This window comes from Ovis aries, chromosome 19 (assembly GCF_016772045.2).
Source record: "Ovis aries strain OAR_USU_Benz2616 breed Rambouillet chromosome 19, ARS-UI_Ramb_v3.0, whole genome shotgun sequence".
NCBI classification, from domain to species: domain Eukaryota; kingdom Metazoa; phylum Chordata; class Mammalia; order Artiodactyla; family Bovidae; genus Ovis; species Ovis aries.
This window is the reverse complement of record NC_056072.1, coordinates 12502545-12515464: the sequence shown is the minus strand read 5'-3', so window position 1 is coordinate 12515464 and position 12920 is coordinate 12502545. Positions and strand designations below refer to the sequence as shown.

At 58.6% G+C, this 12920-nt stretch overlaps 1 protein-coding gene across 3 annotated transcripts; it reads left to right on the top strand.

Moving 5' to 3' along the window:
* Window positions 1–1418: 1418 nt before the first annotated feature.
* XIRP1 (xin actin binding repeat containing 1) lies at window positions 1419–12912 on the top strand. 3 transcript variants are annotated; one of them, XR_006057142.2, is made up of 3 exons: window positions 1419–1558; window positions 4480–10010; window positions 12809–12912. XR_006057142.2 is itself a non-coding variant. In XM_042236522.2 (3 exons), the coding sequence occupies exons 2-3, from the start codon at window positions 4484–4486 to the stop codon at window positions 8223–8225; spliced, it is 3351 nt and encodes a 1116-aa protein (XP_042092456.1). In that variant the 5' UTR covers window positions 1419–1558; window positions 4480–4483; the 3' UTR covers window positions 8226–10628. The 3 variants fall into 3 exon arrangements, 2 of the variants coding, with proteins under 2 accessions (XP_042092456.1, XP_027813830.2); XM_042236522.2 differs by lacking the exon at window positions 12809–12912 and having other exon boundaries at window positions 4480–7825; window positions 8217–10628; XM_027958029.3 differs by lacking the exon at window positions 12809–12912 and having other exon boundaries at window positions 4480–10628.
* The last annotated feature ends 8 nt before the right edge of the window (window positions 12913–12920 follow it).

Here is a 12920-nt window from a genome sequence, read left to right as displayed (position 1 = left end):
CTTTTCTTACGTATGTAATAACCTGTGCATCAGGCCCTTGGATAACCCAGGCCATGTGCTGAGCACTCTCACAAAACCCTCTAATATGTGAATTCATTCAAGTCTCAAAACCACCCCAGAGGGCAGGCACTAAGGCTCCTCTTCCCTTGGCCCGAGAGGATGGGTATCTTCCTGCCCTTCCCAGGGAGAGACAGGATCCGGGAAATAGGTGCTAGGGCAGCAAAGGGCAAAAAGGCCGGAATCAGAGGAGGCCAGGGAGGAGGGCTCCCCGTTGCCCCTCTTCTCACCCCAGGCCAATGCTGCCTGCCTGACACTGACTCAACGGAAAGAGTGAGCAGTGCCTGGCATCACTTCCTGGCACCAGAGGGCCCCCAGGATGTCAGAAGACCTTGTTCTGCCAGGTAGCAGAACACAACTTCGACATGGAACCAGGCAAAATGCCTCCGTCGCTTGTGCTCTGCATGGTCTCCCGATGCCCCTCGCCACACTGCCCTTCCCGGCCTAAATGCCAGGATCTCTGGAGCTACTAAGCCCCTCGGGCTCTGGGTAGCCAAGGAGGGGCAGCCGTGACCCCCACACACAAACACACACACATACTCCTTCTGTGACTGGAAGCTGATGACTCCGGGTCAGAAATAACCCCAGAGTCAGCTCCCCGTGTGCTGCCCCTCCCCTCCTCTCTGTTCCCAGAAAGCCTGGGCCCTGAGTCAGAGGCCAGAGCCTGAGAGTAAACAACAACCCAGATAATCTGCTGGGAACACCGCAGACCATGCTGCGGAGCCCTCTGCCAGACCTGGACCCCGTGGAGAACTGGGGCCAGAGGTCTTTCCCCCAAATTCAGCTGTGTGCACTCAGGGCTGTATACACCTGTGCGGTGGGACGCAGGGAGGGATGGAAGAGACAGCGGAAAGGTCTAGTGCAGGAGTGGGGAGAAGAAGGGCCTTACTCTCAGGGGTATCCGGGCTGAGAACTGAGGAGCAAGGGCCTAGGCCTGCCCTCAGGGGGCCTCCAGTCTCCTGGCAGGGTGGGACATAGTCACGCCACACGTCAGACATAGTCAGAGGCTGGGGTAGGGACGTGGGGGATCACAAGGTGGGGGGCCAAGCTGACCAGGTGTCAGATGCGCCTCCTTATTCATTCCCTCAGAATAGTCTGGGATGTCCGCACCCCACACCACAGCTGAGTCACTGACCCCAATCCTCAGAGGAGACTTGGATGAATGAAGCTCTCCCCCGCTCACTCCTCTTCCCCTCCCTAGCAGAAAGGACATGTAACTGATGCCCGAGATGGAGAATAACTTCCAGAGCCCTAAAAATAACTGAACCACTTCATACTCTGACCTTCGCCTCCCCCCACCCCCCCACCTCGGCCCACCCCCTAACCAGCCAGATAAAGGCAGCTGCTGAGCCTGGCAGGGGACACAGACCCCGAGCCAGGGCAGCGAGAAGGTGTCCGACGGGGCCAGCAGAGCGAGAGCAGCCCAAACCAGAGGCACGACAGAGCCGTGGGCCACACCTGCCGAAGACCCCAAACCCCAGCAGCCAGGCAGAGCCCGCAGGTGAGTGAGCCGTTCCTTTCCTCGCCACACCAGCGGGGCTGGCTTTCCAGGCCGGGACCCCCTCCGGCCCCTCTCAGGGCAGTGCGTATTAGTGAAAGTTCTGAGTGAGGGGAGGAAGGTGGGGCCACACGTCTGGAGCAGGTGAGTGGAGGGGTCTGATATGAAGATTCCACAAGGAAGTTGCCAGACAATTATTGTGAGCCCCATGGTAGCGTTCGGCCTGGCTGGCACAGGCCTGAGGCCTACAGAGGGGCAGGTTCCAGCCAGTCTGGCGTAATCCAGAAAGGCTTGCTGGAGGAGGTGGTCTGGGGTTGTGATTTTTAAAATCAGGTACGGAGCTCCTCAGGCTTCAGGCTTTCTTTCCAAGGAGCCCCAGCTAGGCCCAGTGTCTGGACAGAAGAGGCGGGGGAGGACACGGGGGTCTGACTGTGCTGCCAGGACAAGCCCTGTGCCCAGCTGCTGTGGGTAGAAGTCTTGACATAGCTGGCTCGGGAATGTCTCCCCAGGGCTGGCCTGAGCCCAGCACCCCGCATGGCCTAGGGCCTGGGTGTGATGTGGGCCATCAGCGTGCCCAGTAGGACAGCCTTAAGGAAGACCTGGGGGTAAAGGTGGGTGGCCAGGTCTGAGCGCTAGAGTATACTGCCCAAGTATAGAGATGCGTGAAGGGGTCTGGGCCAGGAAAGAGCAGACTTGGAGGCAAAAGCGGGGGTCACCCGGAGAGGCTGGCCCAGGCCTGGGAGGCCAAGCTCAGGGGCACCCCTGGGGTTCAGGCCTTACCCAAAGCCTGGTATCAGTTCTGGATTCGGCCTTCACCGCACCTGGTCCCCATCCTTGAGAAACGAGGTGGGGAGGCCTTGCTACCGCCTGGTGGAGCTGCCGGGGTCAGCTCCTTCCCCTCTTGGGGCCGGTTTCCCCTTCCAAACAATGAGGGGATTGGGCCCAGTGACCTCGGCAGGTCCTCAGCTCTGCCCTCTCTGGACTCTGATTCGATCATAAGTGACCACAGCAGGGATTCTGGAGATTCCTGGGGGAGGCGGTGGAGGCAGGGTGGAGCTGGTGGCCCGTACCTGCCATCTGCTCAGGCCACACTGGTGACGGCAGGGAGGACGTGGGGACCATCAAGGTTTGCCTTTGGTCGGGGGGTCCTCATGAGAACCCAGGCTAAAGGAAGCACCTAGAGTGCGTGATGAGACTTGGACTGTCGACTTTAGAGGTCATACTCCTTGGATGTCTTCAGAGGACAGGCTGGGGTGTGGGTGGAGCAAGCAGGGCTTAGTCTCCCCCTGCTGAGGTAGTCGAGAGAAGGAAGTCCCTCCCCCACCCCCAGGTTCCTGTGGCCAGAAGCACTGGTCATCCTGCAGCCAGAGGCCAAACACCAGCTCAGCAGGCAGGATCAGGGAGCCCAGGGCAGAGAAGGAACCAAGGGGGGTCAGGCTCCCAGGGTCCCACTGGCTGAGCCGGACCTCTCCCCAGCCCAGGGCCGCTGTGTGGAGGCCAGCACCTCGGCTATATTTAGCACTGAGCGTGGAGCAGAGCTGTGGGTCAGGGGCAGTGAGGGGGGGACGTGCTTCTCATTCTTTCCCTACTGGCCTCTGGGGACTGTTAGCACACCTGTCACAAGACAGATAAGACAGCGAGGACAGAGGCCAGAGAAGGTGGGCCAGGGGCGTGGGGGCAGTGCCTTGGCGGAAGCTGATGGGCACGAAGAGGGAGAAAGAAGGCGTGCACAGGAGACTCGTGCTGCACACAGTTGGGGACGGGGGTCCGTGAGCAAGGGGTGAGGCTATCGCTGCAGGAAGGCCCTCAAGTCTCACTGCCTCCCCTCCTGGGGTGTCTGCTGGGAACAGAGGGCCACCACAGCCACTGAGAAAGCGTCACACTTCCTACCTAAAGTGTTTCGAAACCCCGATCCAGCACTGCTTGCGCCTCATTCACCAAGATCTGACTCTGGACCCTGGTTTCCTCATCTTTAATCAAGAGTGGTTGGGCCAGAAGCTTCTAGAGGTCCCCCTAGCTCAGAAAACCCCTAGCTAGGATTCAGAATTGGGTTCTGCCTAACTGCGAGACAACTGGTGGACACTCACTCAGCCTTACTGCTTCTGCTGCAGCAAGAGCTGCCGGCCCCTGCTTGGCCTCCCTGGCCTGAGAAAGGAGAGCCAAGAGCTAAAGGCGGGACAGCCCCCCAGTGAAAGGGACAAGTGCGCCCTCTGGTGGTGAGAAAGGAAACGTGACTGATAACTAGTTCTCTCCATGAGAGTCACCAGTTTGTGTGCTCACTTAGTCATGTCCCTGTCCAAACCTTTGTGACTCCATGGACTGCAGCCCGCCAGGCTCCGCTGTCCATGGGATTCTCCAGGCAAGAATACTGGAGACCAAGCCCTCCTCCAGGGGATCTTCCCACCCCAGGGATCAAACCTAGACCTCCCTCATTGCAAGTAGATTCTTTACCGTCTGAGCCACCAGGGAAGCCCAGTCACCAGTGTAGGGACCTGCTTCTCCCTGGCTGGGATCCCTTAAAAATCAGAATTCCCCCAGGCCACTCACCTGGGAGTCTACCAGGGAAAAACTGATTTTGGCAAAAGCAAGCAAGGATGGGACAGGACAGGAACAGTTTTCCCACTGTGGGGTTGGGCACCCGTTAACTGGAAGACAGAGTTTCAAAGCCTGTAGTGCCCTGCTGGCGCCGTGACAACCCAGGTGATTCTGGGGGAGCAGGGACCCACCTGATGGATGGCTCTATATGCCTTAAGTTCAAGACTAGTCACACAGCAACCATTCAGGTAGCAGGGTGAGACCCCGGGGAGGTCTGGAAAGGGGGAGGGGTGGTCTCTAAGCACACGCCACCTAGGGCTACTCTGCAACCAACCCCCATCTCACTGAAATCCCCCAACCCCATCCTCATCTCTGCCCCCTCTCTTCAGAAGGATGGCCAGTGCCCAGATGCAGGTGGCCCCCACCCCAACCATCCCGATGGCAGCTACAGAGGACCTGCCCCCCCCTCCACCACCTGCCCTGGAGGACCTACCGCCGCCGCCACCCAAGGAGTCCTTCTCCAAGTTCCACCAGCAGCGGCAAGCCAGCGAGCTCCGCCGCCTCTACAAGCACATCCACCCCGAGCTCCGCAAGAATCTGGCTGAGGCCGTGGCCGAAGACTTGGCTGAGGTCCTGGGTTCCGAGGAGCCCACCGAGGGCGATGTCCAGTGCATGCGCTGGATCTTTGAGAACTGGCGGCTGGATGCCATTGGGGACCATGAGAAGCCACCTGCCAAGGAGTCCGTGCCCGGTGGCAACGTCCAGGCCACCTCCCGCAAGTTTGAGGAAGGCTCCTTTACTAACAGCGTAAACCAGGAGCCGGCCGGACCTCGGCCATCCGGAGGGGACGTGCGTGCAGCCCGCCAGCTGTTTGAGACGAAGCCGCTGGATGCGCTGACGGTTCGTGCTGAAGCACCAGAGGCTACAGTGAGGGAGCCTGCAGCCAGCGGAGACGTCCAGGGTACCAGGATGCTATTTGAGACACGGCCACTGGACCGCCTTGGCTCCCGCCCCTCCACCCAGGAGCAGAGCCCCTTGGAGCTGCGCTCAGAGATCCAGGAGCTGAAAGGCGATGTGAAGAAGACGGTGAAGCTGTTCCAAACAGAGCCGCTGTGTGCCATCCAGGACTCAGAGGGCGCCATCCACGAGGTCAAGGCCGCCTACCGGGAGGAGATCCAAAGCAATGCAGTGAGGTCTGGCCGTTGGCTCTTCGAGACCAAGCCTCTGGATGCCATCAACCGGGACCCCAGCCAGGTGCGGGTGATCCGCGGGATCTCCCTGGAGGAGGCGGCCCGGCCCGATGTCAGCGCGACTCGCTGGATCTTTGAGACACAGCCCCTGGATGCCATCCGGGAGATCTTAGTGGATGAGCAGGACTTCCAGCCATCCCCGGACCTTATCCCTCCTGGTCCAGATGTTCAGCAGCAGCGGCGTCTGTTTGAGACCCGAGCATTAGACACTCTCAAGGGGGAAGAGGAAGACAGAGCAGAGGTCCCACCCAAAGAGGCAGTGGTCCCCGGGGACGTCCGCTCCACCCTGTGGCTATTTGAGACAAAGCCCTTGGACACCCTCAGAGACAATGTCCAAGTGGGTCACCTGCAGCGGGTGGGTCCCCAGGAGGGCGAGAGGTTCACAAATGAGCGTCTATCCAATGCTGACCCCTCAGCACCAACCCTCTCTCAGGGTGCCCCCGAGAGGGATGGGGTGAAGGGAGATGTGAAGACTTTCAAGAACCTTTTTGAGACCCTTCCCCTGGACAGTATCGGGCAGGGCGAAGCTTTGGCCCCTGGGAGCTTACACAGAGCAGAAGGAACCAATTCCGCTGGGCAGTCCCAGGACACAGGGTCCCCAGTGTACGCCATGCAGGACGCCAAAGGTCATCTCCATGCCCTGACCTCCGTCAGCAGAGAACAGGTAGTCGGAGGTGACGTGCAGGGTTACAAGTGGATGTTTGAGACACAGCCCCTAGACCGACTCGGCCGAAGCCCCAGTACCGTCGATGTGGTGCGGGGCATCACCCGGCAGGAAGTGGTGGCTGGAGATGTGGGCACTGCCCGGTGGCTGTTTGAGACACAGCCCCTGGAGGTAATCCACCAACGGGAGCAGCAGGAACGACAGGAAGAAGAAGGAAAGCCTCAGGGAGGCCCTCAGCCCGAAGCACCCCACAAGGGTGACGTGAAGACCATCCGCTGGCTGTTCGAGACGTGCCCGATGAGTGAGCTGGCCGAGAGGCAGGGGTCAGAGGTCACAGACCCCACAAGCAAGGCACGGTCGTGCACCTGGATGTTCGCGCCCCAATCCCCGGACTGGCCAGAAGGCTCCAAGGAGCAGCACCTTGAGGTGAGCCAGGTCCAGGCTGGGGAAAGACAGACGGAGAGACACGTCTTTGAGACTGAGCCTCTGCAGGCCTCAGGCCACCCCTGTGGAAGGGGGCCTGTGCGGTACTGCAGCAGAGTGGACATCCCCTCCGGGCAGGTGTCTCGTCAGAAGGAGGTTTTCCAGGCTCTGGAGGCAGGCAAGAGAGAAGACCAGGGACCCAGGGAAATCCCTGAGCCCATTCCAGCGGGCTCAGTGCACAAGTTCACCTGGCTCTTTGAGAACTGCCCCATGGGCTCCCTGGCAGCTGAGAGCATCCGAGGGGGCAACTTCCAGGAAGAACAGCCCGTGGGTCCCTCGGGCAAGGGGGTGCCGGAGAGGCAAGAGACTGCAGCCGAGGGGACCCTGCGGACGCTGCACGCCACGCCTGGCGTCCTGCACCATGGAGGCATCCTCATGGAGGCCCGAGGGCCAGGGGAGCTCTGCCTTGCCAGGTACGTGCTCCCAGGCCCAGGGCAGGGCAGCCCCCACGTTCGGAAGGAGGAGCTGGTGTCTGGGGAGCTTCCCAGGATCGTCCGCCAAGTGCTGCGCCGGGCAGACGTGGACCAGCAGGGGCTGCTGGTGCAGGAGGACCCCGCGGGCCAGCTTCACCTCAAGCCGCTGAAGCTGCCAGCGCCAGGCAGCAGCGGGAGCATCGAAGACATGGACCCTGAGTTCCAGCAGTTGCTGGCTTGTGGCCTCGGGACCTCGGCGGGGAGGACGGGGCTGGTGATGCAGGAGACAGAGCAGGGCCTGGTGGCGCTGACTGCCTACTCCCTGCAACCCCGGCCAGCCAGCAGGGCGCCCGAAAGGAGCAGTGTGCAGCTGCTGGCCGGCTGCATAAACAAAGGAGACCTGAGTGGCCTGCACAGTCTGCGGTGGGAGCCGCCGGCTGACTCAAGTTCAGTGCCAGCCAGCGAGGGGGCCCAGAAGCTGCCCCCGGCTGAGAGCATCATCCACATTCCCCCACTGGACCCTGGCGTGGGGATGGGGCATCTGAGAGGGCCAGGGGCCACCCCCTGTGCCCCACAGGCCACCGGAAAGGCAGTCTCTCTGGCTGGGGAAGAAAAGCAGGAAGGCAGGTGCACTGGGCAGAAAGGGATGACAGCTTTAGGAAAGTCAGAGGGAGCCATGACTATGCCCCCAGGACCTAGGTTTCCAGACCTCCAGGTCACCATGCAGAGTCGAAGGACAGCAACAGCTGAAGCCCAAAGCCTGCAGCAGCAAGCTCGGAGCAAGCACAAGCCAGGCCCCACCCCTGGGGCCGCCTCTATGCCCACCCAGGATGGGCTTCCGCAAGCACCGGCCACAGGGGCTGCCCAGAGCAACAGCAGGCCTCTGGTGGGAGACAACCCCAGGATCCCAGCAGCCCCCAGCAAGGTCAGTGGGGAACAGAAAGCACTGCCTGGAGGGCTGCCTGGGGGGTGGGAGACTATTCAGGATGGCATCTACACTGCTCATCCCATCAGGACCTTTGACCTACCGGGTCAAAGGGCTGTCTGGCCATCTGAGCAAGGACCCCTTCCACTCCTGGAAGGCCTGGGTCAGAGTCTCGGGCCCAGGCAAGAGGAGCCAGGGGGCCACACACAGAAGGCCTGGGCGCCTCCAGAGAAGGTGATGGCAGGACTCAGCCTGGGGGGCCTCCAAGCTGCAGAGACCACCCTGAAGGCTGCCCCTTTAGCCCACCACACTCGGGCCTCCGGGCCGCAGGCGGCAGGTGCCAGTCTGCACTCCCATAATGCCTCTGTTCCTCCTCCTCCTCCTCTCCCAGCTGCTGTGACGGGACCGGACTTCCCAGCCCAACCCAGGCATGATGAGAATTCCATCCGGCAGGCCTCCAAGCCCACGCAGGACCCCCTTCTCCACTCCCACAGCAGCCCTGCTGGCCAGAAAAGCGCTGGGGAGTCACAGACAAAGACCCTGAAACCGGAGCCTCCCACACACCTGAGAGAGAAGCCCCAGGTGCCCCCCAAACCTGCACACCTAAGCCAGCTCCCCCTTCCTCGCTGGCTGTCCAAGCCCTCAGCCCTGGCTCACAGCGCCGCTGAGGAGGTGGGGCAAGGAAAACACAAACAAGGTGAGACGGCTACAGCTGACCACGACCCTCGGCCAAACAAGGTCTCCATCGCTGCAGACCAGGGCCGAGTATCTCTGCCCCAGGGCCCCGCTGGACAGAGCCAGCCCAGCCCCCAGCATGGCCCCAGCACCGTGGCCCCCAGCCCCACCAAGAGCCAGGCAATGGGCAGCAACAACCACAGCCCTGACCCCCTCGGGCTCTCAGCTCTCAGCAGCCACCCCATCTCACTGCAGCGGGGCCCTAGACTCCCAGGAGAGAAGGGCGCGGACAGTTCCCAGCAAGGGGCCCCTGAGAGCCCTGAGATTCTGCAGGGAGGCCAGCAAGAGCTCCAGGGCCTCCTGAGCCAGGTGCAAGCTCTGGAGAAGGAGGCTGAAAGCACTGTGGACGTGCGGGCACTGCGGAGGCTCTTTGAGGCTGTGCCCCAGCTGCCAGGAGCCCCTCCGGCTCCCGCTACCCCCCGCAAGCCTGAGGCCTCTGTGGAGCAGGCCTTTGGGGAGCTAACGAGGGTTAGCACGGAAGTGGCCCGGCTGAAGGAACAGACCCTGGCCAGGCTGCTGGACATCGAGGAGGCCGTGCACAAGGCGCTCAACTCCATGTCTAGCCTCCAGCCTGGGACTAACACCAGGGGCCATTCCCAGGGACCCCCAAAGGAACACAGTGCCCACGAGGTCAGTCTCACAGACAGCGGGAGAGTCAGGCCCAACTGCTCAGGCCAGGAGGTCAAAAGTCAAACTCTAGTCAAGAGCCAAACTGAGGTTATGAGCCATACTGAGGTCCAGAGTCAAGCCAAGGACAGAAATCACTCAGAGGCCAGAAGCCAAGCAGCCCTGGCCACCCCTTCCACCAGGAAGCTGGAGACCTTGAGAGAGGACTCACACCTTCCCCAAGTGTTACCTCTCAGCAGAGAGTCACCCTCCTCCCCACCTTTTATCTCCATGGAGTCGGCCACAAGGGAGCTTCTGGAGGAGGCCAGCCCCAGGGGCAACCCTGAGATCTCTCTGAAGAGGGCACATTTCACCCAGGATGAATGCCAGACTCAGCCCCACCAGAAAGATATCCAGCACAAGGCTGGAAAGAAAGAGGCCCCCCAGCTCTCTGGACCGCCACCACCTGGCCATGCTGCAGCCAGCGCCCTGCCCACCAGGCAGAAGAGTGCTCTGGAGCTGCAGACGGCGCCGGGTAGCTCCCGGCACTATGGAGCCACAGGAGCAGGGACTGAGAGGGTGGACCAGTGCAGGACCACAACGCTCATGTCCCCCACCACGGTCACTGAGCTCACCGAGCCACCTAGGGGCCCAGGCCCCCACCTCGGGCACCACACTTCCGCCTTGATGAGGCAGTTTCTGCACAGCCCAACTGAGCTCAGCACGAGCCTGGCAGAAGCTGACATGCTGCGTGTGCCCTGTGGCCACCCCACACCAGCTGCACAGTGAGCCCCTCCGTCTGCTACCACAGTCTTCCACCCATCTCCAGGGACCCGGGACGGAGGTGGGTGCTCACCTCCTGCACGCACGAGGAAACAACCAAAAAGAAAGGGCATGTTCTGAGATCCAGGGGCAGTTTCCCTTTCATCAGTAGCATCCATGGGCCAGGTTCTTGCAAATGGCAGGAGGGGGGATGATAGGGAAGAAGCCTTCCGGAGTAGCCCAAGCCCAGCAACAGAATGGGGGCTTGTGGCTGCTTGTGGAGGATATAATGTGCACAGAAACACACGCTTCTCACACAGGTCTGGCCCGCACGCCAACACAAGTGAGTCTGCATGCCACTGCCTGCGATTGAGAGACCCCCTGAGTGACCTTCCACTTTTTCAGCCTTTATTTCTTTAGTACGAGTCAAATGTTCTCAGCCTTCTGCTCTTTAATTCCTACAGAAGACAGGGCCAGCCGGATTGGTCTCTGTTACATGTTGACTAGGGCCCCAGAAAAGCCCCGTCATCGGCATCTCCCTCATTCAGCGGGTCATCCTGGCAGCACAAAGTTCACACAGACAAAGTCCATGATCACCAATGTCCCTAGAAGCCAAAGATTCTCTCCACCCCCACGGCCTCTCACTTTGTACCCCAAAGAGGAAGGATACAGTCTAATAAAGCAAAGTTTTATTCCCTTCTCTCCACGTCTGTCTGTACACAGAGTCTGGGCTCAGTCTAGGGGAAAAGCAGCCACATGTCTAGCTGCCCTGTTTCCCTGCAAGCAGCAGTGTTGGAAGGCTCTGAAAAGCCACCCCCTTCTTCCACCATCTCGGCTGGGAACCAGAGAGGCCCGCCCACCCCCACTCTCCTTACTCCCCACGCCCCCACACATACATACACTGCTGGCCCCACACCTCTGGCTTCCCCACCTAGAGGTTCTTGGACATCTCCCTGGAGTGGAATCTGCCGAGGGTGGAAGAATGGCCCAGTCAGGCCCAGCAAGGAGGGAGGGCCACAAGCCAGGAGAACTCCAATGGCCAAGATTGCTGGGCCTCTGCCTCCGGGTCAGACCAGGCACAATGTGCAGAGGTTCCTGGGAAGGGGTGGGCGCAGATCCCAGCCTGGAAAGCCAGGATGACTTGGTAAAGGACCATTTCCATACTTTCAAAAAGCACTGAGCAACTGCTGCTTGCCAGACATGTTCTGGGCAGCATGGATCCAGAGGTAAGGTCTAATGGGATCATTAGACTCCATCACATTCAAGGAACTGACTCTCTAGAATGAGAAGGCAGGGAGACTATGAATAAATAGGAAATATCAGATAAGGAATAAGAGTGATGCACCTGACTAGGCCACTCTCCCACTGTGGGGTAGGAATTATAAAACATGTCATGTGACAGTGACAGGTGATTGCCTTAGAGAAAGTGGCCAAGGCAGATCTCCCCAAGGCAGGAAAAAGAGCTTTCAACTGAGATCTTAGTCACAAAATGCCAATTACCGGGCAATGGGCAGGAGTGGGGAGTGCCGGTTAGGCGGATGAGCACACGCAAAAACCCAGAGGTGGGAGTGAGTATAATTTCTGCATTTCCTAAATACCCTTCAGTATGTTGTTGTTCAGTTGCTCAGTTGTGTCCAACTCTTTGTGACTCCATGGATTGCAGCACGCCAGGTTTTCCTGCCCTTCACTATCTCCCAGAGTTTGCTCAAATTCACGTCCGCTGACTCAGTGATGCCTTCTAACCACCTCATCCTCTGCCGTCCCCTTCTCCTCCTGCCTTCAGTCTTTCCCAAGATCAGGGTCTTTTCCAATGAGTCAGCTCTTCGCATCACGTGGCCAAAATACTGGAGTTTCAACTTCAGCCTCAGTCCTTCCAATGAATATTCAGGGTAGATTTCCTCTAGAATTGACTGGTTTGATCTCCTTGCTGTCCAAGGGACTCTCAAGAGTCTTCTCCAACATCACAGTTCCAAAGCATCAATTTTTCGGCACTCAGCCTTCTTTATGGCCCAACTCTCACACCTGTACTTGACTACTGGAAAAACCATAGCTTTGACTAGACAGACCTTTATCGGCAAAGTGATATTCCTGCTTTTTAATACGTTGTCCAGGTTTGTCATAGCTTTTTTTTCCAAGAGGGAAGTGTTTTTTAATTTCGTGCCTGCAGTCACAGTCTATAGTGATTTTGGAGCCCAAGAAAATAAAATCTGTCATTGCTTCCACTTTTCCCCCTTCTATATACCATGAAGTTATGGGACTAGATGCCATGATCGTACTTTTTTGAATATTGAGTTTACCCTTCTGAACAGAAATGGGCTTTATCAACAATTGTCCACCTCTACACACACACACACACACACACACACACACACACACATCCTGCCCCCAACAACGTTAGGTAGGAACTTTTCCACAGTTTGCTTTTATTGAACAGGTGGGCTCTCATCTTACCACCAGCCCAGGGCTCAGTCCTCCAAGATTCATCACTGACAGATATTCACCACTGACAGATATTCCCCTGAGGCAGCAGAGCTCTGAGCTGGAAGCAGCCTGCCCCCTGGAAGACGTGTCTGTGAGCAATTAAGACAGCAAATCTACCTACCTGGGCTGGCTACACATCTTACTATAACTCCCCTTTACCAGGTGTTTCCCTCCACTGCCCTCTGTTGGTCTCACTTGATTACAGGACCCAGAAGCTTAAGGCAAGCCTGTTCTCAGCGTTCTCATTTGTTAAGTGGGGCTGATTATAGTGCCTACTATTGTGAAGATTAAGTGAATTAATATGCATAAAGTGCTTGGAGATAGGCCCAGCGTCTGGAACTCTAGGAAGTTCACTTTTCATATAATTAGTTTTAATCTATCTCTTTTTCTCACCTCCAGGTGGAGTCCCTGTCTTGTTCATCTCAGTATCCTTAATGCTTATCACGATTGCCTAGAAGGCACTGCACAAATGTCGAATAAATGCACCCATGTGTGAAATGAAATGATTGAG